The sequence below is a fragment of the Onthophagus taurus genome, chromosome 5 (assembly GCF_036711975.1).
Source record: "Onthophagus taurus isolate NC chromosome 5, IU_Otau_3.0, whole genome shotgun sequence".
In the NCBI taxonomy this organism is placed as follows: Eukaryota; Metazoa; Arthropoda; class Insecta; order Coleoptera; family Scarabaeidae; genus Onthophagus; species Onthophagus taurus.
In genome coordinates this window covers 1,620,282-1,647,497 of record NC_091970.1, presented here as the reverse complement: position 1 = coordinate 1,647,497, position 27,216 = coordinate 1,620,282, and the positions used below count along the sequence as shown (strand labels likewise).

Sequence of the window (27,216 nt, the reverse complement as noted above, 5' to 3'; positions counted from 1 at the left end):
TATTATTAAATTAAGGTTACTTTAAACATAAATAAATTTTATGTTTTTTTTTTGTAACAAAATTTTAGGTTGGTACGAAAATTAAACGTGAATACGTCAACGTCGGATCAAATTCGTTCAATGGATTTTCGTTCTCAATATTTTTTAGTTCCAATAACTAAATCAAGAAAAAAATGTGTAAAAGTGAGTTTGGGTATAGGCTTTCGTGTTTTTTAGTCCATAAATGCGAAATTAAAGCTTAAAATTGAACTGAGATAACCGAGAATTATTCAAATCAGTACGTTCTATAAAAAATTGTTTTGATTCAATCCATAAATGCAGGTGAGTTCCAAATATAACTTTATTTATTATCCTATGTCCCTTAATAACCTCCTAAACGATGGCATGAAGCTTCTTATTCAAATCAGATAATGGGTAAAAATTTGTTGGATATGAATAGTTTTAAAATTGGATAATAGATGTCGCTTTAACAAAATCTAACTTTTCAGCGAGGTAATTAAATAAATTCAATTCAGCAAATTTTAATTGAAAGAAAAATAAGAAATAATTTATAATAATGCAGTATATTTTATTTCTTTATATCAATTACAAAACATTTAGATATCGCATCCTGCATCAGCTGGCCAATCACAAACATTAAGTTCGGTGTTGAAGTGAAGACCATCTGGGCATGGCATATCGTAGGCAACCCCCCAATCGCATTGGCAGAATCTTCCGCAAGTTTCAGGGTGGGCGAAATAAACTGGGTATTCATCATTAACAGCTGGGCATTTGTCGTTGGGGCATTTTCCGCTGTTTCCTTCATTGCTTCCGGTTTCATTGCTTTCAGAACTAGAGCTGGAGCTAGAACTATCGGATTCTTCTTCTTCTGGTTCTGGTGCTGCTTCGGTTGGAGTCTCAGTAACTACTTCTTCTTCATCTTCATCGCTTTCACTGCTGCTACTATCGCTGTTAGAGTTACCTTCTTCAGAGTTACCACCACATCCAGCTCTATCTGGCCAGTCGCAAACTTCCAAGTCTTTGTTGAAATGTAATCCAGATGGGCAATCGAATTTAACAGCTTTTCCCCAATCGCATTTGTAGAAAACGGTGCAATCTCCATCATCGACCAAAAAATCGACTTTCTCTGGGTTCATGTCGCTGGGGCATGTTCCAACTGGTTCGGCTTGAGTGTATTGGAGAGCAGCCACGAAGGTGGCGAATAAAACGAAAGCAACTAAAAAGTTTTTTTAATAAAAACCAATTTAATTTATTAATTTAAAATTAACTTACCTTTCATGTTGATTGAGTCTTCACAAATTGTCGAACAAACTTGAATGACACCCTCGACGTTTCTTACTCCCCCTTATATAGGTACCCAATATATTTTTTTATTTAAAACAATAGATTAATTTATTAAAATCATTAAGATAAAACCAATTAATTTAAGTGATTGACTATTCACCTTTGATTAAATCAATTATTAATTACTAATTAATTGGATCAGATAAAGTAATCAAGTAAAAAAATAATTTGGGTATAAAATAGACGCATCAAATAGTTTGACAAAGGATTATATAATTCAAAATTTTTAAAAAACTTTCAGTTGCCAATGTCAACTTTAATTATATTCATAATCTTCATAAAATAAGCTTTAAAGAGAGTCCAAACTTGACGCATTTATCTCAAAAAACCAAAAAGTTCGAACTTTTAATTTTGACATATTTGTCATCTTCATTAAAATACCTTTAAAATGAGTCCAAAGATGACGCCCTTATCCCAAAAAACAAAAATGTTCATTAATATTGAAGATAAATATGTCGTGAAAAATTTTTACTGCAATTTATTTGAATCACCCGGTATAATTTTTTATTTAGCCGTGTTACGAACCCTCCAAAAATTCGTTGGTAACTTGACTAGTTCCATTAATGAATGAAAGATGTCGCTTAAGGTTGTTTAAAAATAAAGTACCTAGATTCACAAAGTACCAGTTGACAACTTGTCACTGCATCTCACCACTTATTTACAAAAATATTGCCGTCTTGTTGCCTTTGGAGTTGCAAAAATAGCAGTAAGGAGAGCTTTCGACTCTTAAGAGTACCACGAGAAAAAATAATGGAATTTTGGCGTAATGTTATCGACATAGTCTTAAATTTCCCGCTTGACTTTCGAGCTAAAATGGCGGCAAACCGGTACTTAGTAAATCTAGGGACTTTATTTAAAAATTATTTTTGAATGGTTTGCGTCTTTGTTAAGTAAAAAATTATATCCGGCGATCCAAATAGGAAATTTTTGCGAAAAAATTGCGTTTCAATCAATTTTATTTGGATTACCCGGTATAATTTTTCGTTTAGCCGAGCAACAAACCCGTAAAAAATTGGTTCGCAACTTAGCTAACTGTCAATGGTTTTATTATTGAATAATAGATGTCGCTTGGAATTTTTTAAAGTTTAATAAAATAGTACTAAAAATACTTTTCATCATTTATTTGAAATCAATCAAGTATAATACGATAAACTACTTAAATTGAACATCAATTATGCAGGGTGCTGCATCCCCAATAATAATACTCTTCTATTTAGTGCCCTCGTTAAACTCCCTAACTCTCATCACTTATTTCATCCCTTTACATCATGATATTTTTGAATAAACTTAACGCACATTGCTTCAAAAACACTTTAAAAGGAATTTTACCTTCCACATCCATGAGTTTTCTGGAAAAAGTTGCAAAAACGACAGGAATAAGAGGACGCTTACAAAATGGCGATGTTTGTTTAGGGTTCGTTGGGCAATTGTTTTGAGGTTATGTTTTAAAATTAATCAAATTTAATTAAATGAATTAAAAGTTATTATAATAGTAACTTAGTAGTCATTTTGACTCTAGCATTTGTGATTAAATTTATATAAGAAAAATAAAGCAAAATTTATAATAATGCAAAATATTTTATTTCTTTATATTAATTATTACAAAACATTTAGATATCGCATCCTGCATCAGCTGGCCAATCACAAACATTAAGTTCGGTGTTGAAGTGAAGACCATCTGGGCATGGCATATCGTAGGCAACCCCCCAGTCGCATTGGCAGAATCTTCCGCAAGTTTCAGGGTGGGCAAAATAAACTGGGTATTCATCATTAACAGCTGGGCATTTGTCGTTGGGGCATTTTCCGCTGTTTCCTTCATTGCTTCCGGTTTCATTGCTTTCAGAACTAGAGCTGGAGCTAGAACTATTTGATTCTTCTTCTTCTGATTCCGGTTCTGCTTCAGTTTGAGTCTCAGTAACTACTTCTTCTTCATCTTCATCGCTTTCGCTGCTGCTGCTGCTATCGCTGTTAGAGTTACCTTCTTCAGAGTTACCACCACATCCAGCTCTATCTGGCCAATCGCAAACTTCCAAGTCTTTGTTGAAGTGTAATCCAGATGGGCAATCGAATTTGACGGCTTTTCCCCAATCGCATTTGTAGAAAACGGTGCAATCTCCATCATCGACCAAAAAATCGACTTTCTCTGGGTTCATGTCGCTGGGGCATGTTCCAACTGGTTCGGCTTGAGTGTATTGGAGAGCAACCACGAAGGTGGCGAATAAAACGAAAGCAACTAAAAAAATTTGAATAAAAAATTTTGAATTAAAACATTTTTTTGTGCTTACCTTTCATGATTGTAGTTTTATTGGGAGTCAAACAAACTATTTGATGCTTCGAGTTGTTCTCACCCTATTTTATACCCAAATTATTTTTTTATTTGATTACTTTATCTGATCCAATTAATTAGTAATTAATAATTGATTTAATCAAAGGTGAATAGTCAATCACTTAAATTAATTGGTTTTATCTTAACGATTTTAATAAATTAATCTATTGTTTTAAATAAAAAAATGTATTGGGTACCTATATAAGGGGGAGTAAGAAACGTTGAGGGTGTCATTCAAGTTTGTTCGACAATTTGTGAAGACTCAATCAACATGAAAGGTAAATTAATTTTAAATTAATTAATTAAATTTGTTTTTATTAAAAAAACTTTTTAGTTGCTTTCGTTTTATTCGCCACCTTCGTGGCTGCTCTCCAATACACTCAAGCCGAACCAGTTGGAACATGCCCCAGCGACATGAACCCAGAGAAAGTCGATTTTTTGGTCGATGATGGAGATTGCACCGTTTTCTACAAATGCGATTGGGGAAAAGCCGTCAAATTCGATTGCCCATCTGGATTACACTTCAACAAAGACTTGGAAGTTTGCGATTGGCCAGATAGAGCTGGATGTGGTGGTAACTCTGAAGAAGGTAACTCTAACAGCGATAGCAGCAGCAGCAGCGAAAGCGATGAAGATGAAGAAGAAGTAGTTACTGAGACTCAAACTGAAGCAGAACCAGAACCAGAACCAGAAGAAGAAGAATCCGATAGTTCTAGCTCCAGCTCTAGTTCTGAAAGCAATGAAACCGGAAGCAATGAAGGAAACAGCGGAAAATGCCCCAACGACAAATGCCCAGCTGTTAATAATGAATACCCAGTTTATTTTGCCCACCCTGAAACTTGCGGAAGATTCTGCCAATGCGACTGGGGGGTTGCCTACGATATGCCATGCCCAGATGGTCTTCACTTCAACACCGAACTTAATGTTTGCGATTGGCCAGCTGATGCAGGATGCGATATCTAAATATTTTCTAATTGATATAAACAAATAAAATATACTGCATTATTATAAATTATTTCTTATTTTTCTTTCAATTAAAATTTGCTGAATTGAATTTTTTTGAAATAAAAATTTATTTAATTACCTCGCTGAAAAGTTAGATTTTGTTAAAGCGACATCTATTATCCAATTTTAAAACTATTCATATCCAACAAATTTTTACCCATTATCTAATTTGAATAGGAAGCTTCATGCCATCGTTTAGGAGGTTATTAAGGGACATAGGATAATAAATAAAGTTATATTTGGAACTCACCTGCATTTATGGATAGAATCACAACAATTTTTTATAGAAAGTAATGATTTGAATAATTCTCGGTTATCTCAGTTCAATTTTAAGCTTTAATTTCGCATTTATGGACTAAAAAACACGAAAGCCTATACCCAAACTCACTTTTACACATTTTTTTCTTGATTTAGTTATTGGAACTAAAAGATATTGAGAACGAAAATCCATCGAACGAATTTGATCTGACGTTGACGTATTCACGTTTAATTTTCGTACCAACCTAAAATTTTGTTACAAAAAAAAAACATAAAATTTATTTATGTTTAAAGTAACCTTAATTTAATAATATAATGAATATTGTGCTTAAAAAAACGTTTTTTTGTAACCTAAAAGATTAATAAAAACATACTTTACTAATAAAATTGATAATTTTCAAATTATTTTTAAAAGTATGCAACCCAATATACAGCTGTCAACTGCATACTATAAACATTCCCGCTTTAAAATTATACCTCTGAATGGCAAACTCTTAAAGAATAGTCTTGAAACGCAATGGGACGATGCGACATGGAAGAACAGGGTGGTTTCCGAGCAAAAAGATCTTGAACTAATAATGTTTTTCGTCCCTCAACAAATAATAGAAAAGCGCAAAGCGAGGGATTTGTCACCCATTTAGTTTTTATAGATCTAGAAACATTTATAGGAACCCAAGATAGTCATTAAGGTGATTATTAAGACCCAGTGATATCACTGCCTATGTGGTTGGACTACCTCTCCTTGCTGTGTCGCCATCGCAAATATAATTTGTATACCTCACTCCCAAGATCTTTCCAACATCTCTTTTATAGCATCTATCTTATCAGATGATCCTTCATGATTTGCCTAACAATTCTCTTCATGTTCATCCAAGTATTATATTCCTCAGCCCCAGATCTTGATTTAAATAGTCGACAAGCCTAACGATTTCACTCACTTTTCCACTATATTTTCCGATAAGAGTTGTCATTCCAAATACTGAATTAAATCCCCTCTATGTATATATTTTCTAGAGCAGTATAGTATAATGTCGAACTAAACCCTTGCGATAAATCCTAATCTCATGACCAACATTAACCTTCTATTTACTTCGTAGGATATGTTTTCAATCATAGGAGAAGATAGTATATATCAGTGGTGTCCATAACTATAGGTTCACTATAATTTCGTAGCTGATGTACTTGTAAACGTAGTTTTCGTCTCCTCCGTATATCTATTCCCGACTTTTTGAATGTTTTCTATCTATTCTTTCTGCCGCCTTCTCCCTCCTAACTCCTTCAATTGCACCTCCAACAGTTGATGATACGAATCTACCATATCTCCCACCCTGGCAGTGCCCATTAGACCTTGATCGTACTGTCATGTTTTCACTCTTCTCTCAAGAAGGATTTAGCACAGAAATACTTCAATCTGAAATACAGTACACTACATACTCCAGCTGTAAGCTTGCTTAATCCGAAGTTTCTGGTAGTATAGTCCTGCCCCGACATTTTTGATCCATCTCTGAATATGTAAATGTCTGCCAGAACGAGAGAATTTCAAGTAACACACAATCTGGTATAGTGTCTTCCGCAGCCTATTGATAGAACACGTCGGAGCAGTTTTGCGAGTATTACTTAAACCTGTGAATGGTAGTTCTAGCCACTTTCTCCATATGCAAATGAGATAGGCCAAACAAACCATTTATTGCTAGAGTTGGTGTTGAGTTTATCGAACCAGAGATTGCCGATCCAATTCAATTATTACACTGAACTTGCTCTATACTACACAGTCATACAGAGTCTTTCAGACCCAAATTTTTTCCACAAGGATTACGACAAGTCCACAAGGATAATCTAGTTTTGTGTAAAACATTCTTCAAATATCCATTCCCTGAGAGTTTTGTCTAGGATTGCTCCTAGATACTTTTCTTCTAATAGATCTTCTGTCATAAATGATTTATCACAAATAGTTGACAATTTGTACCATGAAGGAGACACGAATCTATCGAAAACCAAATTATCTTCACCAAGTCTTGCATTTTAAGTACTGTAAAAACATCGTTTAAGAACACAACATTTCCGAAATATTTGGACACATGGCAACTTAATTAACTTTTTATTACTGCTTATGTACAGTAGGAAAATGGATGGGTGGTAAAGTATGTACAGCTAACCGGATCTAAGATTTATACCGGACTAGAGTGGCAGAAAGATGCTTTTACTAATTGCTAGAAGTCTAAAGTTGGTACCAAAATTCGAATCAAAGCAGCTAAAGTTTCTCGAATCAAAGCCATTTCTCGCATTTCAACCACCAACGGTCCTTATCATTCCAATTATTTTCACCCAGTCCTCTTCATCTCCACATTGATATTCTGGATCAATTTTTTCCTAGGCCAAGTTTCAAACCTTAAGTGGGATTTTCTCTTTACTCATTCGGCGTAGATGTCCATACAATTTTAGTTGCTTTTTATTTATAGTGTATATTATTGAGTTTTGTGTAAATATTCTTCTTAGTTATTTCCACACTTCTAACTTAATGGTTCTATAATGGCCATAAAAATATTTTTCTTTTAAATATTTATTGTGCTACCGGTCTACATGTTTTAGTATGTCAGTCTCTTCCTGTTCCTCCAATTACCATATACAGGGTGTACAAAAAGTATGGAATAATGGTTCTACAACTTAAACTTCAACTTATATTAAAAAAAGTTTTAAATAAAAAGATTTGACGTAACGACAACCAAATTATGGCGTCGTTATGGAATAGACAACCTAAGCCTTGACGTCACAGAGATAAATCACCATATACAATTTTCTATTAGTGTTAAAATAAAATAAACTAAGTGATGACATTTCAAATGACATTTTTTGGCGATTTATCTTAGCAACGAAATTGTTTAGAGTCAGTATGAGCTACGTCCATCTTTGTGACGTCACGTCTATTCCATAATGACCCTATAATTTGGTTCTCGCTACGTTTTAGACACTACAGTTTAAAGCATTAAAACCTTATGGCATTTTGCAACACTTTGTCAAAAGGAATCCAAAAACCTTCAAATATACAGGGTGTTCTATTTAAAAAACACACTCAGACGCCATTTTACATCATTTTTATTTTATTTCTACGCCAACATATGCGGAAAATAGTTTTAATAGTTAACTTTTTTTAAGATAAGTTACAACCATTATTCCATACTTTTTGTACACCCTGTATTATCTTTGTTCATTTCCAAGCTCCATTTATTCGATTTTTCTTCTAGTTACAGCATGAACTAGAAGAACTTAGGTTGCATTTCCTTTTCCAACGTTTTAGGCTTGAGTGAATATAGATCTTGAATATTGTGGGAGAGAAGCAGCATCACTGTTAGACACCTTTTTTAGGAGATAAAGCATCAGTTATGAGTTTTTTTTACCTGAACCTATGACGCATTATCCATGTAATAAGTTCTATTCATACCTACATCTATCAGGGCAATCCATAATTTCTGAAGCGGGGCCACATCTAACGCTTTTCTCAACTAGGTGTCTAAACGTCAAATTATCTACGCAAAATCTTTCAAGACTGAAACCACTTTGCTCCTTAATTTCCCTTTCTATCCTAGTTTTCAGGATTCTTCCATATAACCTTCTTTATCGATCTTGTGATATTATAGCTCACTTACCACACTCAAATTGATGAAATAAACATCAATATACCGAACAGTAAAAAATTCATCTTGGTGTATAAAAAATTTATAGACGCCAAAGATTAACTTTTTCATAAAAAAAAATTATCAGCTTAAAATTTTATAATCAGGAATAAACCTGCGATTAATTTATCGCAAGCACTAAACCCATCTTTTATTACTCAGTCAAATAAAAAATTATTTGCATAATAACCCAAAACGTTTAATTTCATATTTCTAATCCTAATCAAATTTTATTTATAACAACAATAATTAGGAGCTTTCATCACTTTCGCTAGAAGAACTTGATGATTTACTTTCACTGCTATTTCCATCTTCAACCTCTCCACCATTAATTTCGCACCCCGCCTCATTTGGCCAATCGCAAACTTGTAATTCCCGGTTGAAATGCAAACCGTGGGGGCAATTTAATTTGATGGGGTTCCCCCAGCTGCATTGGTAAAAAATGTTACAATCGGTATCGTCGGGTAAGAACTCAACAGCTCCTTCAGAACATTCCCCAACTGGGTTCGCTTTAACATGATAGAAAGTAACCAAGAAAGTGGCACACAAAAAAAAGGCAACTAAAAAATTTGAAATTAATTTTGATTTGTATTAAAAAATAATTTTATTTTTACCTTTCATGTTTAAAGAGTTAACTTGTCAAAGGATAATTTTTTAATGGATTTGGTTAATTAAATAGATCTTTTTTATAGTAGCGAGATTTATTGCTAATCCATCAATTTTTTAAATCCATGATAACATCTTATTTTAAATGAGTTAAAAAAAAACAAATAATTTTAATAATATAAAAGACTAATGAATGAATACTTATAACTTATAATTAATTAATAGATTGTAATCTAAAAATTAGTGCAAATATCTATAATGACACTGTTTTAGATAAGAATTTAATTATTTTAATAAAAATCAATTTTTTTAGTTGCATTTCTTATACATAAAGTTTGCAATTGGCCAAATTGGCTTTGGAAGCTCTAATTAATTGAAAATTATTAATTATTTACCACGAATAGCATTGGGATAAGTGTCCAATGAAACTCCAACCACATAAAAATTCTAATTAATGATATAATCAACTTTAAAAACATAGATAAATAAAGACCAAAACTTGCATGAGCATTACTTTAAGGAAAATTCCACTAAAAGAGTATCTTTTGCATATAAAGGATGCTAATTCCGCCTTATTAATCATTTTTATCAATCAACACAACAAACTTTCTGACATTCATGACTTTATATATGTATCCTTGACGTTGAAGTAGACCTGTGATAAATACATAACAATTTAATACATATTAAAGGAAATATATGAAAAAAGTTTGGTTAGGTTATTAATCAGGTGATTTTAATCAATCTATTTCAAGTTCACGATCGATTTGATTTGATAAACCTATTAAGTGAAGTGTTAATAACAATTATTTATACCTATATCACAATTATTGTATTATTTATTATCTTGTAGTCAATAATTTTTCAATACTGAGAAACACTATTTTTAACTGTCAAATTTTGTGACAGTTCTTTCAAAGCTACCAACTTCAATAAATGAAAAAAAAAATTTTTGAGGTTAGAAAATATTGTTTAAAAATTACTTACATGCAAAATCTTTTTTAACATTATAAATGAATCTTGTTTAAACAATAACCAACCTCATTTTCGTACTAAACCTACAAAAAAAGTTAATGTAATTAATTAACCTCCACTTTTTGAAGTGTATAATTAATAAAGTTTTAAATTTTGTTACTAACCTGTGTAATGTTTTATAACTTCTTGTTGTTTAGAAGTCGTTTACACAAAAAATCACCGAATTTGTTAATATTTCTCGATTTAATTATAACATTATTTTTTATCTGTCAAATTTGACTTAGTTTCTTCAAAGCTACCAACTTCACTTAATAAAAGAAACAACTTTATAACACAAATAGCGCCATCTATTGAACGTTTTTGAAATAATTTTAATAAACAAATTAAAATTAACAATATTAAATTAATAATCTTATAAATTACGTGATAATATCAATAAACATAATGAAATTCAAAATTACGCAAAAAAAAGCATGTTACTAAAAAAAAAAAACGTTATTTTTAATTTGTTTAAACCCATAGTTGATGACATAATTAATAAATAACATTTTTATTGTTTCACTAACCTGTATAATATTCCATAACTTCTTGTTGAATTCCTAAATTGTTTAAATCCGCATTTTTAATCTCCTAAATTGAGAATTATTTATGAACTGTCAAATTATAATTTAGTTACTTCAAAGCTACCAACCTCACTTAATAAAAAAAACTTTAAAAAACCTAACTTCATCAACAATATTATCATTTAAAATATCATTTTAATTTATTTTTAACACTTAATAATTGTTGATTTAATTCAATTTTATTGTTAAAACAATTTTAAAATTTTTCTCATTTTGACGATTTTTTATTTTATAGCACAAATAGCGCCATCTGTTAAAAAATTTTAGAACAACTTTAATAAACAAATTAAAATTAACACAATAATCTTATAAATTATATGTTAATATCAATAAACATAATAAAATCGACGTTAAATGAGTCATATTTAAGCAAAAAACAGCATGTTTTCGTTGTTACTAAACAAAAACGTTATTTTAAGTTCTGTTTAAACCCATATTTGATGACACAATTAATAAATAACATTTTGATTGTTTCACTAACCTGTATAATATTCCATAATATCTTGTTGAATCCCTCACACAAGATTTAATTCCAAAAACGTTGGGAATTGGGAATTATTTCTGAACTGTCAAATTATGACTTAGTTTCTTCACAGCTACCAACCTCACTTAGTAAAAAAAACTTAATTACAACAAATTATTTAAAAAGATCATTAAATTCAGTTAATAATCACTAAAAATTGTTGATTTACCTGAAGTTAACCATTATTAAAATCATTTTTGATCAAATTTATTATTTTCTCAATTCTACAAATTTTTTTTATCTTATTTAATTAGATAGCGCCATCTTTGGAGAAAAACTTCAGTAATAATTTGTAATAATATTTAAAACATTAATTTTTAAGTTCTGTTTAAACCCATATTTGATGACACAATTAATAAATAACATTTTGATTGTTTCACTAACCTGTATAATATTCCATAAAATCTTGTTGAATTCCTAAATTGTTTACACAAGATTCGATTCCAAAAACGTTGGGAATTAGGAACTGTCAAATTATGACTTAGTTTCTTCAAAGCTACCAACCTCACTTAGTAAAAAAAACTTAATTACAACAAATTATTTCAAAAAAATCATTAAATTGAGTTAATAATCATTAAAAATTATTGATTTAGTTTAACTTAATCATTATTAAAATCATTTTTAATCAAATTTATTATTTTCTGATTTCTACAATAATTGATCTTATCTAATTATGTAGCGCCATCTTTGGAAAGAAACCTCAATAATAAATAGTAATAAAATAATTAATGTTAAAATGTTCTTTTTTTGTTAAAGATTGAAAAGGATATTAAAAGAAAGGATCAAATTTCAACAAATCTCTCTTTAATCAATTTAAAAACTGAAACATATACAAACCATACCACGTTAACAATAAAATATCTCAACAAATAGATCATAAAGTCGGTATTATTTTTTTTTAGTAATTAATTATTTATTTATAAATTGAGGGTGGAGAGGTCGGTTTTCATTTTTAAAAATGCTACTATAGAATAATAGATGCGTTTTATTATTTTTGTTTATTATCAGTTTTCTTTTCTTTTCCTTTTAATAATACGATTTTTCGCTTGAAACTTTGTGGATAATAAAAAGCCCTTTTAATAATCACTCCTAACTCTAAACGCTACGATTTGTACCGGCGGGTGGTGTGAAAAACATCTTCCTTTTTTCTTTTTCATTCTCTTCATCGTTTTTTTACCATTCTCGAATAGTTTTGTTAAAAATTATAATTTGATTTCAAAAAATACAATTTTTTTTTTAATGTTTTAGGTTTTTTTTACAAAAGAAAAAGGTAGGCGAGTATAATTTCGGTCTTTTTTCCCTAATAATTAATTATTTTATTAATTTATCTTATTTTTCTTTTAATGTATACACAAGTAAAAACAATTTGTATAGCATTAAATATAATAATCACTGTTTTTCTTATTTAATTTTTTTTAAATTTTATTTTAAATTAATTATTTTTTTTTTCTAAAGCAGCTGTAGCTACTTAATGCTGATGCTGGTGACTTAATTCTTTTTATTTTTGTAAAATAAAAAAAAGATACACTTTTTTTGCTACGCCCTGTATATTTTATACAAACTATTCATTTTTTTTACTTATCTTGTACGAAATATCAAGTTAAATCTTAACTTTATGTATTATACAACTCTTTTTATATATATAATTAAATTATACAAATCAATTAATAAAATGTAAACAAAATCAAATCAATACAGAAATCTTTGGCTGAAACAATTAATTATTAAAAAAGAAATAATAATCATCTCATTTATTATTCTATTTTGTTGAGTAATTCGAGATTCTTAAAACAAACCCAAAAAATACTGCTTTTTTTATAAAATCTTGACCTAATTTTTATTAATATTGCAGTCAAAAATTAATATGCGAGGTACACAATTAATTTAAAAAATGCATTTCACCATAATCATTTAAAAATTATTAATTTTAAACTTGATATTTCGACATCTATCTTACAAAAAAAAAAAAAAAACAAACAAAAAAAGAAAAAACTTAAACTCACTCCGTCTCGTACGGCTCGGACTTAGGCCTTTTGCACTTATGAAAGGGATCCTGGGGTTCCTCACCACTTTCCGGGCTCCCCTGATCGTCAATGTGTCTTTTTAAATCCAACCCCGGATCCCCATAATTAATTTCACTAATCAAAATAAAATAAATTACTTTTTTTTAAAAAAAGTTAGGTTAAGTACTTACGTTGTATAAGCATAATTCGCCGGTTGTACTATTACCGGTTGTGGTTGCGGTGAATAAGCAGCTGGAGATAAAGACCTATCTTCTAACGTAGCACCAGATGTAATTACATGATACTTTTCCACTACAAAATAAAAATTAATTATAATTTTGACACTGACAGACGTCAAATTGCAACTAGAATTGAGGTTAAGTACGCAAAATCTTTTTATTTGTTTAACTTTGTTTATACCATATTAAAAATTGTAATTTTTTGATAAATCAACTCAAATTGAATCATTTTTTAAAAATTAATTGAATAAATAATTAAAAAATTTCGTTAAAATAAAAAAAAAATTTACATTTTTCTCGCGCCATCTAGTAGTAAATAACTTAAATAAAAATTAATTATAATCTTGACAGTTGTCAAATCAACGTTGAGGTTATTTACCCAAAATCTTTTTATTTGTTTAACTTTGTTTATAGCATATTAAAAATTGTAATTTTTTGAAAAATCAACTCAAATTGAATCATCTTTTAAAAATTAATTGAATAAATAATTAAAAAATTTCGTTAAAATAAAAAAAAAATTTACATTTTTCTCGCGCCATCTAGTAGTAAATAACTTAAATAAAAATTAATTATAATCTTGACAGATGTCAAATCAACATTGAGGTTATTTACCCAAAATCTTTTTATTTGTTTAACTTTGTTTATAGCATATTAAAAATTGCAATTTTTTGAAAAATCAATTCAAATTGAATCATTTTTTTAAAATTAATTGAATAAATAATTAAAAAATTTCGTTAAAATAAAAAAAAATTTTACATTTTTCTTGCGCCATCTAGTAGTAAATAACTTAAATAAAAATTAATTATAATGTTGACAGAATAGATATCAAATCAACATTGAGGATATTTACCCAAAATCTTTTTATCTGTTTAACTTTGTTTATAGCATATTAAAAATTGTAATTTTTTGAAAAATCAACTCAAATTGAATCATTTTTTAAAAATTAATTGAATAAATAATTAAAAAATTTCGTTAAAATAAAAAAAAAAATTTACATTTTTCTCACGCCATCTAGTAGTAAATAACTTAAATAAAAATTAATTATAATCTTGACAGATGTCAAATCAACATTGAGGTTATTTACCCAAAATCTTTTTATTTGTTTAACTTTGTTTATAGCATATTAAAAAATTTAATTTTTTGATAAATCAACTCAAATTGAATCATTTTTTAAAAATTAATTGAATAAATAATTAAAAAATTTCGTTAAAAATAAAAAAAAATTTTACATTTTTCTCGCGCCATCTAGTAGTAAATAACTTAAATAAAAATTAATTAAAATCTTGACAGATATCAAATCAACATTGAGGTTATTTACCCAAAATCTTTTTATTTGTTTAACTTTGTTAATAGCATATTAAAAATTGTAATTTTTTGAAAAATCGACTCAAATTGAATCATTTTTTAAAAATTAATTGAATAAATAAATAAAACATTACGTTAAAATTCAAAAAAATTAAATTTCTTTTTAATAATGAATTTAATTACCTTCTCTATGTTCTTGACCATTAGAACTTCCACCCAAATGTTCCTGGTCACGATGGGGTAATAATAATCGTGCTTTCGACATGGATTGGTGTCCAATAACCCCCGCAGAGGTCTGATACACAATACCTTGGGCCCCCGGACTTCCGGGAGCTGATTGGCTAATTTCTATAATGTGTTCAGGTGCGGGGGAACCTTCCCTCGATAGACATTCGGGCGTCATCAAACCAGACATGCTTACATGACTTGGGGAGGCTGGTGCGCTTCTAAAAAAATATTATAATCACATTTAATGATAATAAATTAAATACAAAATTTATTACCTTGAACTGAGACCAAACGGTGCTCTAAAACAAGGAACTCCACGTTGCCGCCTTCGTCTGAACGCCTGTTCAATTAATTTTGTTTCAGACTGAGCGTCTATCCTCCAAAAACTACCTTTTCCCGGTTCTTCTTGACTCCTAGGTACCTAGAAAAAAATTTAGAATAAATACGTTGTATTTGAATAAATTGATCAGATTTAATAGTTTTAGAACGTAAAAAATAGTAATGTGAGGTTAGAAACGACGATTTTGAAGTGACAGTTCAATTAGGATGCACATAACCTCACTTATAATTTGATGAAAATATATTCGGTCATAAAATACAGTTTTTAAAGCTAAAACTAAATAACTTGAGTACTTAAATACGTACTTTGAACGTTATTGAGGTTCACTTAAACTATTTTTCGAAGAAAATCCTAAATTTTAAAGAATAATATGCGAAATGTCAATCGGAATCGAAACTTCAAAAATACTTTCATTAACTATCACTAGATGGAGTGAGGAATTGTTTTATTTAAAAATAAATTTTTTGAAATTTTTTAGAGAATTGATAATTGTAAAAATTTGTATCTAAATAAGGTTTGTTATTAAAAAATTCCTCTCTAATTAATCTTTTTTTTTTTCATATAAATAATTCAAAATACAATTTAATACAGGTAATTACTGATAGATGGAGTAACTATAAAATCGTTTAAATCATAACCTATTAATTTTACAAACTGTTATTAGTTTTACAATCTACATCATATTTGAATAAATCGATATCAAATTAAGAGATTTAATACTTTTAGAACGTAAATGTCAGTATTCTGAGGTTTGAAACAACGATTTTGAAGTGACAGTTCAATTAGAATGAACATAACCTCACTTATTATTTGATGAAAATATATTCGGTCATAAAATATAGTTTTTAAAGTATCTATAAGGTAATTCAGTCAAATAAAATAGCTTAATTTATAAAGAAGTTGACGAAAATGGGTCTTTGTGAAAAACGAAAATTCAAACGTCAAAGTGGTACCAACACATGATTTAACAAAATTCCCTATTAATCTTACAAACTGTTATTAGTTTTATAATAATTTGAAGCATTTAGCCATTGAAGCAGGTTTTAAAACACGAAAAAGCTATTTTACAAGTTAATTTTTTAATAATTACCTTAATAAAATATCTATTCAAACTTAAATTGTGTCTTATAGAATTTTGCCATCCCTTATCAGCGGTCCTATAGTACGGATAGTTCTTGGTAATGTAACTGTAGATCCCAGACAGGGTTAATTGTTTGTCGTGCGCGCTTGCGATCGCTTGCACTATCAACTGGGCATACGAATATGGCGGTTTTGAATCATCTTTTCCGCCACCGCCGCCGGAAACCCCTCCGACAACGGAACCGGATGAACCATAACCACCGCCTTCGTTTATAACCACGGACGGCGGCATCGAACCACTTCCGTTCGATGTCGGCTGTTGGTGGTGTCTCGGATGGTATTGGTCCGACGGCGGACTGTGTTGACCCTGCTGGTGAATTTGGTGTCCTTCTTCAGTTTTTTGTACGATTTGGGCCGCGTACGTTACGGCCATGTGTAAATCTGCAGGAACACTTCTATGACCACCTAAAAATAAATTATTTATTAAATTATTAACTCAAAAATAACTTGTATCTTAAAAACTAAAAGAAATTTAGTAAATCTGACTTCTTCGTTAGAAAGAAGACGCTTTAATTAATACATAGTGAGAAATTCATGATGATTTTCCAACAAATTGATTTTTCCCAACATTTTAAAATTACCCCAAAAAATTGTTGGGTTGGTACTACTGATCGATGGAATAAAATAACTTATTGGATATTTTTTAAAGGTTAATTCTAAATCTTTTTTGTATGAAAAGTTTTTTTCCAACAGATATAATTAATGAGTTATAAAAGAAAATTGATGAAAACGTCAAAATTTCTATTTCTTTTACGTTGGGTTGGTAATGCTGATTGATGGAATAAATATCTTTATTTAATACGTCTTATGAGTCAATTCTAAACATTTTTTGTTTAAAAAATAATTCTCCATCATGCATAATTAATAAGTTACAACCGAAAATGATCAAAAACATCAAAATTAGGTTTTATTTTTGAGTTGGGTTGGTACTACTGATCAATGGAATAAAATAACTTAATGGATATTTTTTAAGGGTTAATTCTAAATCTTTTTCGTATGAAAAGTTTTTTTCCAACACATATAATTAATGAGTTATAAAAGAGAATTGTTGAAAACGTCAAAATTTCTATTTCTCTCACGTTGGGTTGGTAATGCTGATTGATGGAATAAATATCTTTATTTAATACGTCTTATGAGTCAATTCCAAACATTTTTTGTTTAAAAATAATTCTCCATCATGCACAATTAATGAGTTACAACCGAAAATGATCAAAAACATCAAAATTAGGTTTTATTTTCGAGTTGGGTTGGTACTACTGATCGATGGAATAAAATAAGTTAATGGATATGTTTTACGGGTTAATTCTAAATCTTTTTCGTATGAAAAGTTTTTTTCCAACACATATAATTAATGAGTTATAAAAGAAAATTGATGAAAACGTCAAAATTTCTATTTCTTTTACGTTGGGTTGGTAATGCTGATTGATGGAATAAATATCTTTATTTAATACGTCTTATGAGTCAATTCTAAACATTTTTTGTTTAAAAAATAATTCTCCATCATGCACAATTAATAAGTTATAGCCGAAAATGATCAAAAACATTAAAATTATGTTTTATTTTTGAGTTGGGTTGGTACTACTGATCGATGGAATAAAATAAGTTAATGGATGTGTTTTGCAAGTTAATTCTAAATCTTTTTTGTATGAAAGGTTTTTTTCCAACAGATATAATTAATGAGTTATAAAAGAGAATTGATGAAAACGTCAAAATTTCTATTTCTCTTACGTTGGGTTGGTAATGCTGATTGATGGAATAAATATCTTTATTTAATACGTCTTATGAGTCAATTCTAAACATTTTTTGTTTAAAAAATAATTCTCCATCATGCACAATTAAGAAGTTATAACCGAAAATGATCAAAAACATCAAAATTAGGTTTTATTTTTGAGTTGGGTTGGTACTACTGATCGATGCAATAAAATAACTTATTGGATATGTTTTACGGGTTAATTCTAAATCTTTTTCGTACGAAAAGTTTTTTTCCAACACATATAATTAATGAGTTATAAAAGAAAATTGATGAAAACGTCAAAATTTCTATTTCTCTTATGTTGGGTTGGTAATGCTGATTGATGGAATAAATATCTTTATTTAATACGTCTTATGAGTCAATTCTAAATATTTTTCGTTTAAAAAATAATTCTCCATCATGCACTATTAATAAGTTATAACCGAAAATGATCAAAAACATTAAAATTATGTTTTATTTTTGAGTTGGGTTGGTACTACTGGTCGATGGAATAAAATAACTTAATGGATATGTTTTACGGGTTAATTCTAAATCTTTTTTGTATGAAAAGTTTTTTTCCAACAGATATAATTAATGAGTTATAAAAGAAAATTGATGAATACGTCAAAATTTCTGTTTCTCTTATGTTGGGTTGGTAATGCTGATTGATGGAATAAATATCTTTATTTAATACGTCTTATGAGTCAATTCTAAATATTTTTCGTTTAAAAAATAATTCTCCATCATGCACTATTAATAAGTTATAACCGAAAATGATCAAAAACATTAAAATTATGTTTTATTTTTGAGTTGGGTTGGTACTACTGATCGATGGAATAAAATAACTTAATGGATATGTTTTACGGGTTAATTCTAAATCTTTTTTGTATGAATAGTTTTTTCCAACACATATAATTAATGAGTTATAAAAGAAAATTGATGAAAACGTCAAAATTTCTATTTCTCTTACGTTGGGTTGGTAATGCTGATTGATGGAATAATTATTGTTATTCAATACGTCTTATGAGTCAATTCCAAACATTTTTTGTTTAAAAAATAATTCTCCATCATGCACAATTAATAAGTTATAACCGAAAATGATCAAAAACATCAAAATTAGGTGTTAGTTTTGAGTTGGGTTGGTACTATCTCTACATATGCAGTTTTGACTGTATTTTGTTTACCTCTTGGACTGGCTGGGCAACTATTAGCAGCACTAATAGTTCCTGTAGGTGACGGAAACGGACTACTATAACTATCAGTTTCCGGTATGTTGATCCTTAAAGGAGGTAGAGGGTGGTATCTCGATGCATTATTGGCAAATCTATTTTGTCTTTCTCTTAATTTCGGAGGGGGATCACCATTTTCGTCTATTAATGAATGAAAAGCCAGTTTTATTGTAGTGCTAGGGAACCTAAACATGCACCTAAAACAGAAAAGAAACAAATATTAGAATTAATTAAACAATCAACTTTTTTTTAAGATAAAACAAAGTTTTCAGATAAAGTAAGTTTTAAAAATAAAACTATGTGTTTACACTTAAGTTAGTTAAAGCGACCTTGAATAAAGAAAATATCCTCGGAATGTCCTTTTTTAAATGGATATAAATAAATACCCGTTAGATATGTCTTTTTTTCTTTTCTTTAACTTGAATATAAAAGACGTTAAATCGCTTCAAAACAAACGGCAAAGTAATAATAAATAGATTAAATATAAATTAATTAATCAAGAAATTGAAAGGATAAAGAAGAATCCGAAAAAACTTATAAATAAACTAATCTTAACACATTTAGCCAAGATTAAAGGTCGCTTTGTTACTATTCCCAGCAACCTTATCCGAATTGGCTAATTATAATGAATCAAAAACATGTTCGTTGTAAATAACGTAGTGTGGAGTATATTCTAAGTAAGAGTGCATAAAAATAACCCAAAATAACCTTGATGCGGATTTCAAGTTAATAAAAAAAATCGATTTAATAAATTTACATAAAAAAAAAAGATCGAACATAAATAAATTTTCCATCAAAAAATACACCAAAAAGATATTGCGAAACTTTTAAATAAACTTTTTTTTGTGTACTTTTCAAATTTAAATATCTAATTCGAATTCGCAACAACAGATGGCGTCCGACTACCGAATCCATTGAATCAAGCCGTCCGTATATTTGTAAATAAAAGCGAAGGCCGCGCGTCTCGATTGAAAAATAATGGTGGGGGATAAAGAGAAGGGGTAAAGGTCACTCAATAAGCGCGGCTCACTACGACGATGACGACGCCGTCACTATGACGCTTGCGTTACAATTTTGATCGGAATTATGAACAATCGAGAAATAGTGGTTCACTTCGTAGTAGTAGGAGGCGTTGTAAATAGGCGAAAACGAACCAAACCAAACGAGGAAAAGAAACGGGGAAAAAAGTAGTGGGGGGAAGAACCGCCACGTGACTGAATAACAAATGCTTGCGGCGAATCCGGACGAAAGGTCTATTTTCGGATACAAACACTTTGGTTGCCATGTGCGGAGTTTTCGCCTTTTTTTTTTCGTTAGGTTGTTTCGAGTCGCGATTGTTTTGATCGGAGAGTGAGATGGAAAATGGAGGATGACGAAATGAGAGAGTAATAATGCGCTGGAAGGAGATAGATTCTAATATCGATACGTGTGGTGGCGTTTATGAGTAACATGTAAACACACAATTTCGTTTTATTTTGTTGTTATTACTCATTTACGGGGAATTTTATTTCGTTTGACGAAAAAATCAATGACAAACTTTTAAGATTAAACTGTGAAGGTTGAAAATGGCGAGTTGAGATAATTTTTTGAATATTTAGTTAATCAAATAATGTTTTTTTAAAATATGAATACATTATAAAAGAACATCATGAAGTTATCAATTTGTCTATTACATGATAACTAACTTCAGGTTTTAAATGTCAACCTCAATATTGACATATTTGTAATCTTCATTAAAAATCCTTTAAAATGAGTACAAACATGATATGTTTAATTTCAATATTACTCGAGATATAAGCAACTTCCGGTTTGAAATGTCAATGTCATTTTGACATATTCTTAATTTTAATAAAATGTCTTAATATTTGGCACAAAAAGAAAAATATAATAATAAAAAAAAAAAAAATTAAGGTTGGTATTAATATTTAAAAATTAAATTGCTATCTTCATTGTTGCTAACTTTGGGTTTAATGTTTTTTATTCTAACTTTTTTGTTTTGACAAGCTAAAAATGTCATTTCTCAGGTTTAAATATGATATGTCAAATTGAAAATGCCATTTTTATACTATAAACATCATCTGTCAAGATACAACTGTAGTATGTCAAGCTAGAAATGTCATTTCTAAGGTATAAATAACATATAGTAAGTTAGAAATGTCATTTCTATACTATAAATGTCATCTGTCAAATTAGAACTTCTATATGACAAGCTAAAAATGTCATTTCTCAAGTTTAAATGTCATATGTCAAATCGAAAATGCCATTTTTATACTATAAATATCATCTGTCAAGTTACAACTGTAGCATATCAAACTAGAAATGTCATTTCTAAGGTATAAATAACATATAGTAAGTTAGAAATGTCATTTTCAAAGTAGAAATGTCATTTCTATACTATAAATGTCATCTGTCAAGTTAGAACTTCTGTATGACAAGTTAAAAATGTCATTTCTCAAGTTTAAATGTCATATGTCAAATTGAAAATGCCATTTTTATACTATAAATATCATCTGTCAAGATACAACTGTAGCATGTCAAGCTAGAAATGTCATTTCTAAGGTATAAATAACATATAGTAAGTTAGAAATGTCATTTTCAAAGTAGAAATGTCATTTCTATACTATAAATGTCATCTGTCAAGTTAGAACTTCTGTATGACAAGCTAAAAATGTCATTTCTCAAGTTTAAATGTCATATGTCAAATTGAAAATTCCATTTCTATACTATAAATATCAACTGTCCAGTTACAACTGTAGCATGTCAAACTAGAAATGTCATTTCTAAGGTATAAATAACATATAGTAAGTTAGAAATGTCATTTTCAAAGTAGAAATGTCATTTCTATACTATAAATGTCATCTGTCAAGTTAGAACTTCTGTATGACAAGCTAAAAATGTCATTTCTCAAGTTGAAATGTCATATGTCAAATTGAAAATGCCATTTTTATACTATAAATATCATCTGTCAAAATACAACTGTAGCATGTCAAGCTAGAAATGTCATTTCTAAGGTATAAATAACATATAGTAAGTTAGAAATGTCATTTCTATACTATAAATGTTATCTGTCACGTTAGAACTTCTGTATGACAAGCTAAAAATGTCATTTCTCAAGTTTAAATGTCATATGTCAAATTGAAAATACCATTTCTATACTATAAATATCATCTGTTCAGTTACAACTGTAGCATGTCAAACTAGAAATGTCATTTCTAAGGTATAAATAACATATAGTAAGTTAGAAATGTCATTTTCAAAGTAGAAATGTCATTTCTATACTATAAATGTCATCTGTCAAGTTAGAACTTCTGTATGACAAGTTAAAAATGTCATTTCTCAAGTTGAAATGTCATATGTCAAATTGAAAATGCCGTTTTTATACTTCAAATATCATCTGTCAAGTTACAACTATAGCATGTCAAGCTAGAAATGTCATTTCTAGGGTATAAATAACATATGGTAAGTTATAAATGTCATTTTCAAAGTAGAAATGTCATTTCTATACTATAAATGTCATCTGTCAAATTAGAACTTCTGTATGACAAGTTAAAAATGTCATTTCTCAAGTTTAAATGTCATATGTCAAATTGAAAATGCCATTTTTACACTATAAATATCATCTGTCAAGATACAACTGTAGTATGTCAAGCTAGAAATGTCATTTCTAAGGTATAAATAACATATAGTAAGTTAGAAATGTAATTTCTATACTATAAATGTCATCTGTCAAGTTAGAACTTCTGTAAGACAAGCTAGAAATGTCATTTCTCACGTTTAAATGTCATATGTCAAATTGAAAATGCCATTTTTATACTATAAATATCATCTGTCAAGTTACAACTGTAGCATGTCAAACTAGAAATGTCATTTCTAAGGTATAAATAACATATAGTAAGTTAGAAATGTCATTTTCAAAGTAGAAATGTCATTTCTATACTATAAATGTCATCTGTCAAGTTAGAACTTCTGTATGACAAGCTAAAAATGTCATTTCTCAAGTTTAAATGTCAAATGTCAAATTGAAAATGCCATTTTTATAATATAAATATCATCTGTCAAGTTACAACTGTAGCATGTCAAACTAGAAATGTCATTTTCAAAGTACAAATGTCATTTCTATACTATAAATGTCATCTGTCAAGTTAGAACTTCTGTATGACAAGCTAAAAATGTCATTCCTACGGTTTAAATGTCATATGTCAAATTGAAAATGCCATTTTTATACTATAAATATCATCTGTCAAGATACAACTGTAGCATGTCAAACTAGAAATGTAATTTCTAAGGTATAAATAACATATAGTAAGTTAGAAATATCATTTTCAAAGTAGAAATGTCATTTCTATACTATAAATGTCATCTGTCAAGTTAGAACTTCTGTATGACAAGCTAAAAATGTCATTTCTCAAGTTTAAATGTCAAATGTCAAATTGAAAATGCCATTTTTATAATATAAATATCATCTGTCAAGTTACAACTGTAGCATGTCAAACTAGAAATGTCATTTTCAAAGTACAAATGTCATTTCTATACTATAAATGTCATCTGTCAAGTTAGAACTTCTGTATGACAACCTAAAAATGTCATTCCTAGGGTTTAAATGTCATATGTCAAATTGAAAATGCCATTTTTATACTATAAATATCATCTGTCAAGATACAACTGTAGCATGTCAAACTAGAAATGTCATTTCTAAGGTATAAATAACATATAGTAAGTTAGAAATGTCATTTCTATACTATAAATGTCATCTGTCAAGTTAGAACTTCTGTATGACAAGCTAAAACTGTCATTCCTGGGGTTTAAATGTCATATGTCAAATTGGAAATGCCATTTTCAAAGCAGAAATGTCATTTTTATATCGTAAATGTCCTGTGTCAAGTCACAATTGTTGTATGTCAAGCTATAAATGTCAATCCTAGGGTTTAAATGTCATATGTTAAATGGGAAATGTCATTTTCAACTTTGAAATGTCATTTTGATACTGTAAATGTCATCCGTCAAGTGAGAACTGTGGTATGTCAAGCTAGAAATGTCATTTTTATACTATAAATGTCATCTGTCAAGTCAGAACTTCCGTTTGACAAGCTATAAATGTCATCTCTCAGGTTTAAATGGTTAATTAAATTAAAGGCATTGCAATTAATATCATCTCTACAGAAAGCTTATAAATACATATTAGAACGCCTCGGCTAATCAATGTGCAGAAATTCGCGACTTTGCCTGAGTATTAATTGCAATTAATGCCATGAAAGCTCATTAATGCATATTAACATGTCTCGGTCGTCGGCAACCTCGTCTCAAAGCTCCTAAGCTCATAAATACATATTAGAATGCTTCGGTAATCTAAACCTCAAACTTGATGCACAAAATTTGTCTCTATCGCTTATAATTTCTGATTTATGGCAGATTTATGGCAGATTTATGAATATGACGGCTGGTATAAGACTAAATATTGCAGGTAGAGAACTAAGTACTGCTTGCAGAAAAGTAGATACTGCTGGCAGAGGACTACTTCTAATGAAACCCGTGATATTACTTTCAGATCTTTAAATGCTGATAGCAGAACACTGCATACTGCAGACAGAAAATAAGATACTGCTAATAGAAGATTACATACTACTAGAAGAAGGTTTGTCTTCTTTTACTGCTTGCAAAAAAGTAAATACTGCTGACCTTTATGCAGAAATCCGTGATTTATACATATTAGAACTCGGCTGCGAGCAACCTCGGGTAATAGCTAGATGGAGAATATATATTTTAGTCTGATTATAATGAAGTCATTTGCGACCAAGAATTCAGAACAGAGGTTATAAGATATTCCTTGATTAAATTGAGAGCGATTCCAGGCGGTGCTCTACATTTAACACGATACCAACCTAAAAGTGGTCAATACAGTGTACTTACTTTCCTTGTAATACTGATAATGGATAAGTTCTTCGGACAAATATTGCAAGTCCAAACTTGTTCTAAAACCGGTGAGCGGATTAAGTATTTCATAGAAATACGAAATCCCGGGAACATTCCGAAACCAAATACTGAGGCTGGAATCTTTGTTTGTCAACATTCTAAAGAACAGACAAAGGCAATTTTTGTAGCTAATCCTTATTTATACATAAATCCGTAGTTTCTGAAAATAAACGGATAAACTATGCATTAACAGTTTATAAATACCGACAAAATGATTCCTAGTGCTTCCTTAACACATTAGTGGTCATTGCTTAACTAACTTAATAAAACCCGTACAGTTTTATATCCCTTGAACCTACAAAATATATTCAAAAATTATTTTTGACAGATATAGGTAAACATCTGTCAAGTATGATTAAATGTCAACGTCAAGTAAATAGTGTTACCAACTTAACTATAAATAATTTATCTAAAATACCAAAACGTGCTTAATTCTAACCTTAAAACAATAAAAAAGAAAAAAAATACGGCGATAAATTATATCTAACCTCATTTTTAAGGAATGCTAAGATTTATTTTAGAAAAACAATTCTATTTTTAGAATAAGAATTGAATAGTTATACCAAAAATGTTTAAATTTGTTTGTTACAAACGATGTATTTAATGACTTTCTATTTAATCCTAACCTCAAAATAAACAACGTGGAAAATAACATTTTCGCATGAATCGTTCGTTTAGGCAACCACACCAACGAAAACGATCCACTCGCATACACGTATTGTGTGTACAAACACCAGAACCACGTGGGCAATAATGGTGGACCAAAACTCGATAACAAAAAAAAAATAACATAACCTATTTATTGAGAGATCACACAAAAAAAAATTAATAAAAAATCGTTTAAAATCGATTCGTTTAGGGCGAATTAACGATTTTATTTGTTAAAATTTAGGTTAGGTTAACTCCGATTATGAATGAATGATATAATCTATGCGCGGTGATGACGTCACCCATTTTCCACAAACGCAAAACAACAAAAACAAATCCATCAATAATACCAATAGAATAAAAAAAATGATTTTGTTTTTCTTAAAATCTTGTTTTGATTGTATCTTTTAAGATTGATAAAACGTGCGTGAATACTTACGATCTGGGTAATTTAATAGAAGGACTTCCTTTTCCTTGGAACACGCCGTCAATGAAAATTCCATTTTTGCCGCTACACTGTAGGTAAAAATTCGGATGGTCGAAGACGAGCTCGAGGTGGCGCCTAGAGATAAAACTCGAGTGCCCCATGTTTACATCGACGGCCCCCCGCGAACTATTTCTTCCAATAACAACCGGACTATGTCTCACCATATACTCAAAATCGCGACCCTCGATCCTCGCGATAGGGCCCATCATCGTGGTGGTTGTACCTTCGTCGGCGATGGGGCTCCATGGTTGGGCCGTTTTAGCCGGACTGCTCGGTGCTGATTTTCTGAGTGCTAAGAGGGCCCACGCGTCGTCACTTTCCGCTGCTGTGGTGGTGCGATGATGCGCGGCGGCCGCCTGCGATGGGGCCGCGGTCATGGCACGCTACGACGCGAACTTACTGTTCAGACTCCGTTCCGTAGTCTATTTCATAACACGGCGACTCGATGAGACGGCGGCGCCACGATCGACCGTCGGTTTGTAAACACGTGAGGTCGCAGACGGCGACTTATTCGATTAGAAAAGGAAAAAAATATTGGTGAGATTATTATTAACGCCATCTAAC

General features: G+C 29.9%; 4 protein-coding genes and 1 long non-coding RNA gene across 5 annotated transcripts; 1 reads left to right on the top strand and 4 right to left on the bottom strand.

The window, feature by feature from the left end:
• Window positions 1-544: 544 nt before the first annotated feature.
• Window positions 545-1,348, bottom strand: LOC111413626 (peritrophin-1-like). Its single transcript, XM_023044661.2, has 2 exons — window positions 1,273-1,348; window positions 545-1,216 (listed from the first exon to the last, which is right to left on the bottom strand). Exons 1-2 carry the CDS (start codon window positions 1,277-1,279, stop codon window positions 597-599), a joined length of 627 nt encoding a protein of 208 aa, XP_022900429.2. The 5' UTR covers window positions 1,280-1,348; the 3' UTR covers window positions 545-596.
• A 1,554-nt stretch (window positions 1,349-2,902) lies between these two features.
• On the bottom strand, window positions 2,903-3,710 carry LOC111418005 (peritrophin-1-like). The gene is made up of 2 exons (XM_071196218.1): window positions 3,630-3,710; window positions 2,903-3,577 (listed from the first exon to the last, which is right to left on the bottom strand). Exons 1-2 carry the CDS (start codon window positions 3,634-3,636, stop codon window positions 2,955-2,957), a joined length of 630 nt encoding a protein of 209 aa, XP_071052319.1. The 5' UTR covers window positions 3,637-3,710; the 3' UTR covers window positions 2,903-2,954.
• A 143-nt stretch (window positions 3,711-3,853) lies between these two features.
• LOC111418001 (peritrophin-1-like) lies at window positions 3,854-4,685 on the top strand. Its single transcript, XM_023050440.2, has 2 exons — window positions 3,854-3,948; window positions 4,005-4,685. The coding sequence occupies exons 1-2, from the start codon at window positions 3,942-3,944 to the stop codon at window positions 4,631-4,633; spliced, it is 636 nt and encodes a 211-aa protein (XP_022906208.2). The 5' UTR covers window positions 3,854-3,941; the 3' UTR covers window positions 4,634-4,685.
• A 4,412-nt stretch (window positions 4,686-9,097) lies between these two features.
• Window positions 9,098-10,741, bottom strand: LOC139429894 (uncharacterized). The gene is made up of 3 exons (XR_011640487.1): window positions 10,350-10,741; window positions 10,198-10,268; window positions 9,098-9,865 (listed from the first exon to the last, which is right to left on the bottom strand). It is a non-coding gene; the product is annotated as an uncharacterized lncRNA (long non-coding RNA).
• Window positions 10,742-12,113: 1,372 nt separating this feature from the next.
• On the bottom strand, window positions 12,114-27,032 carry LOC111417999 (forkhead box K). The gene is made up of 7 exons (XM_023050438.2): window positions 26,605-27,032; window positions 19,503-19,744; window positions 16,537-16,991; window positions 15,382-15,527; window positions 15,062-15,324; window positions 13,526-13,646; window positions 12,114-13,469 (listed from the first exon to the last, which is right to left on the bottom strand). The coding sequence occupies exons 1-7, from the start codon at window positions 27,027-27,029 to the stop codon at window positions 13,331-13,333; spliced, it is 1,791 nt and encodes a 596-aa protein (XP_022906206.1). The 5' UTR covers window positions 27,030-27,032; the 3' UTR covers window positions 12,114-13,330.
• Window positions 27,033-27,216: the final 184 nt, after the last annotated feature.

Coding starts and splice junctions, on each gene's coding strand:
- LOC111417999 (XM_023050438.2), bottom strand. CDS start 27,029: ATGACCGCGGCCCCATCGCAGGCGGCCGCCGCGCATCATCGCACCACC. Junction 15,528..16,536: donor TGAATAGATATTTTATTAAG/GTAATTATTAAA, acceptor ATTTTTTTCTAG/GTACCTAGGAGTCAAGAAGA. Junction 13,470..13,525: donor GCGAATTATGCTTATACAAC/GTAAGTACTTAA, acceptor TATTTTGATTAG/TGAAATTAATTATGGGGATC.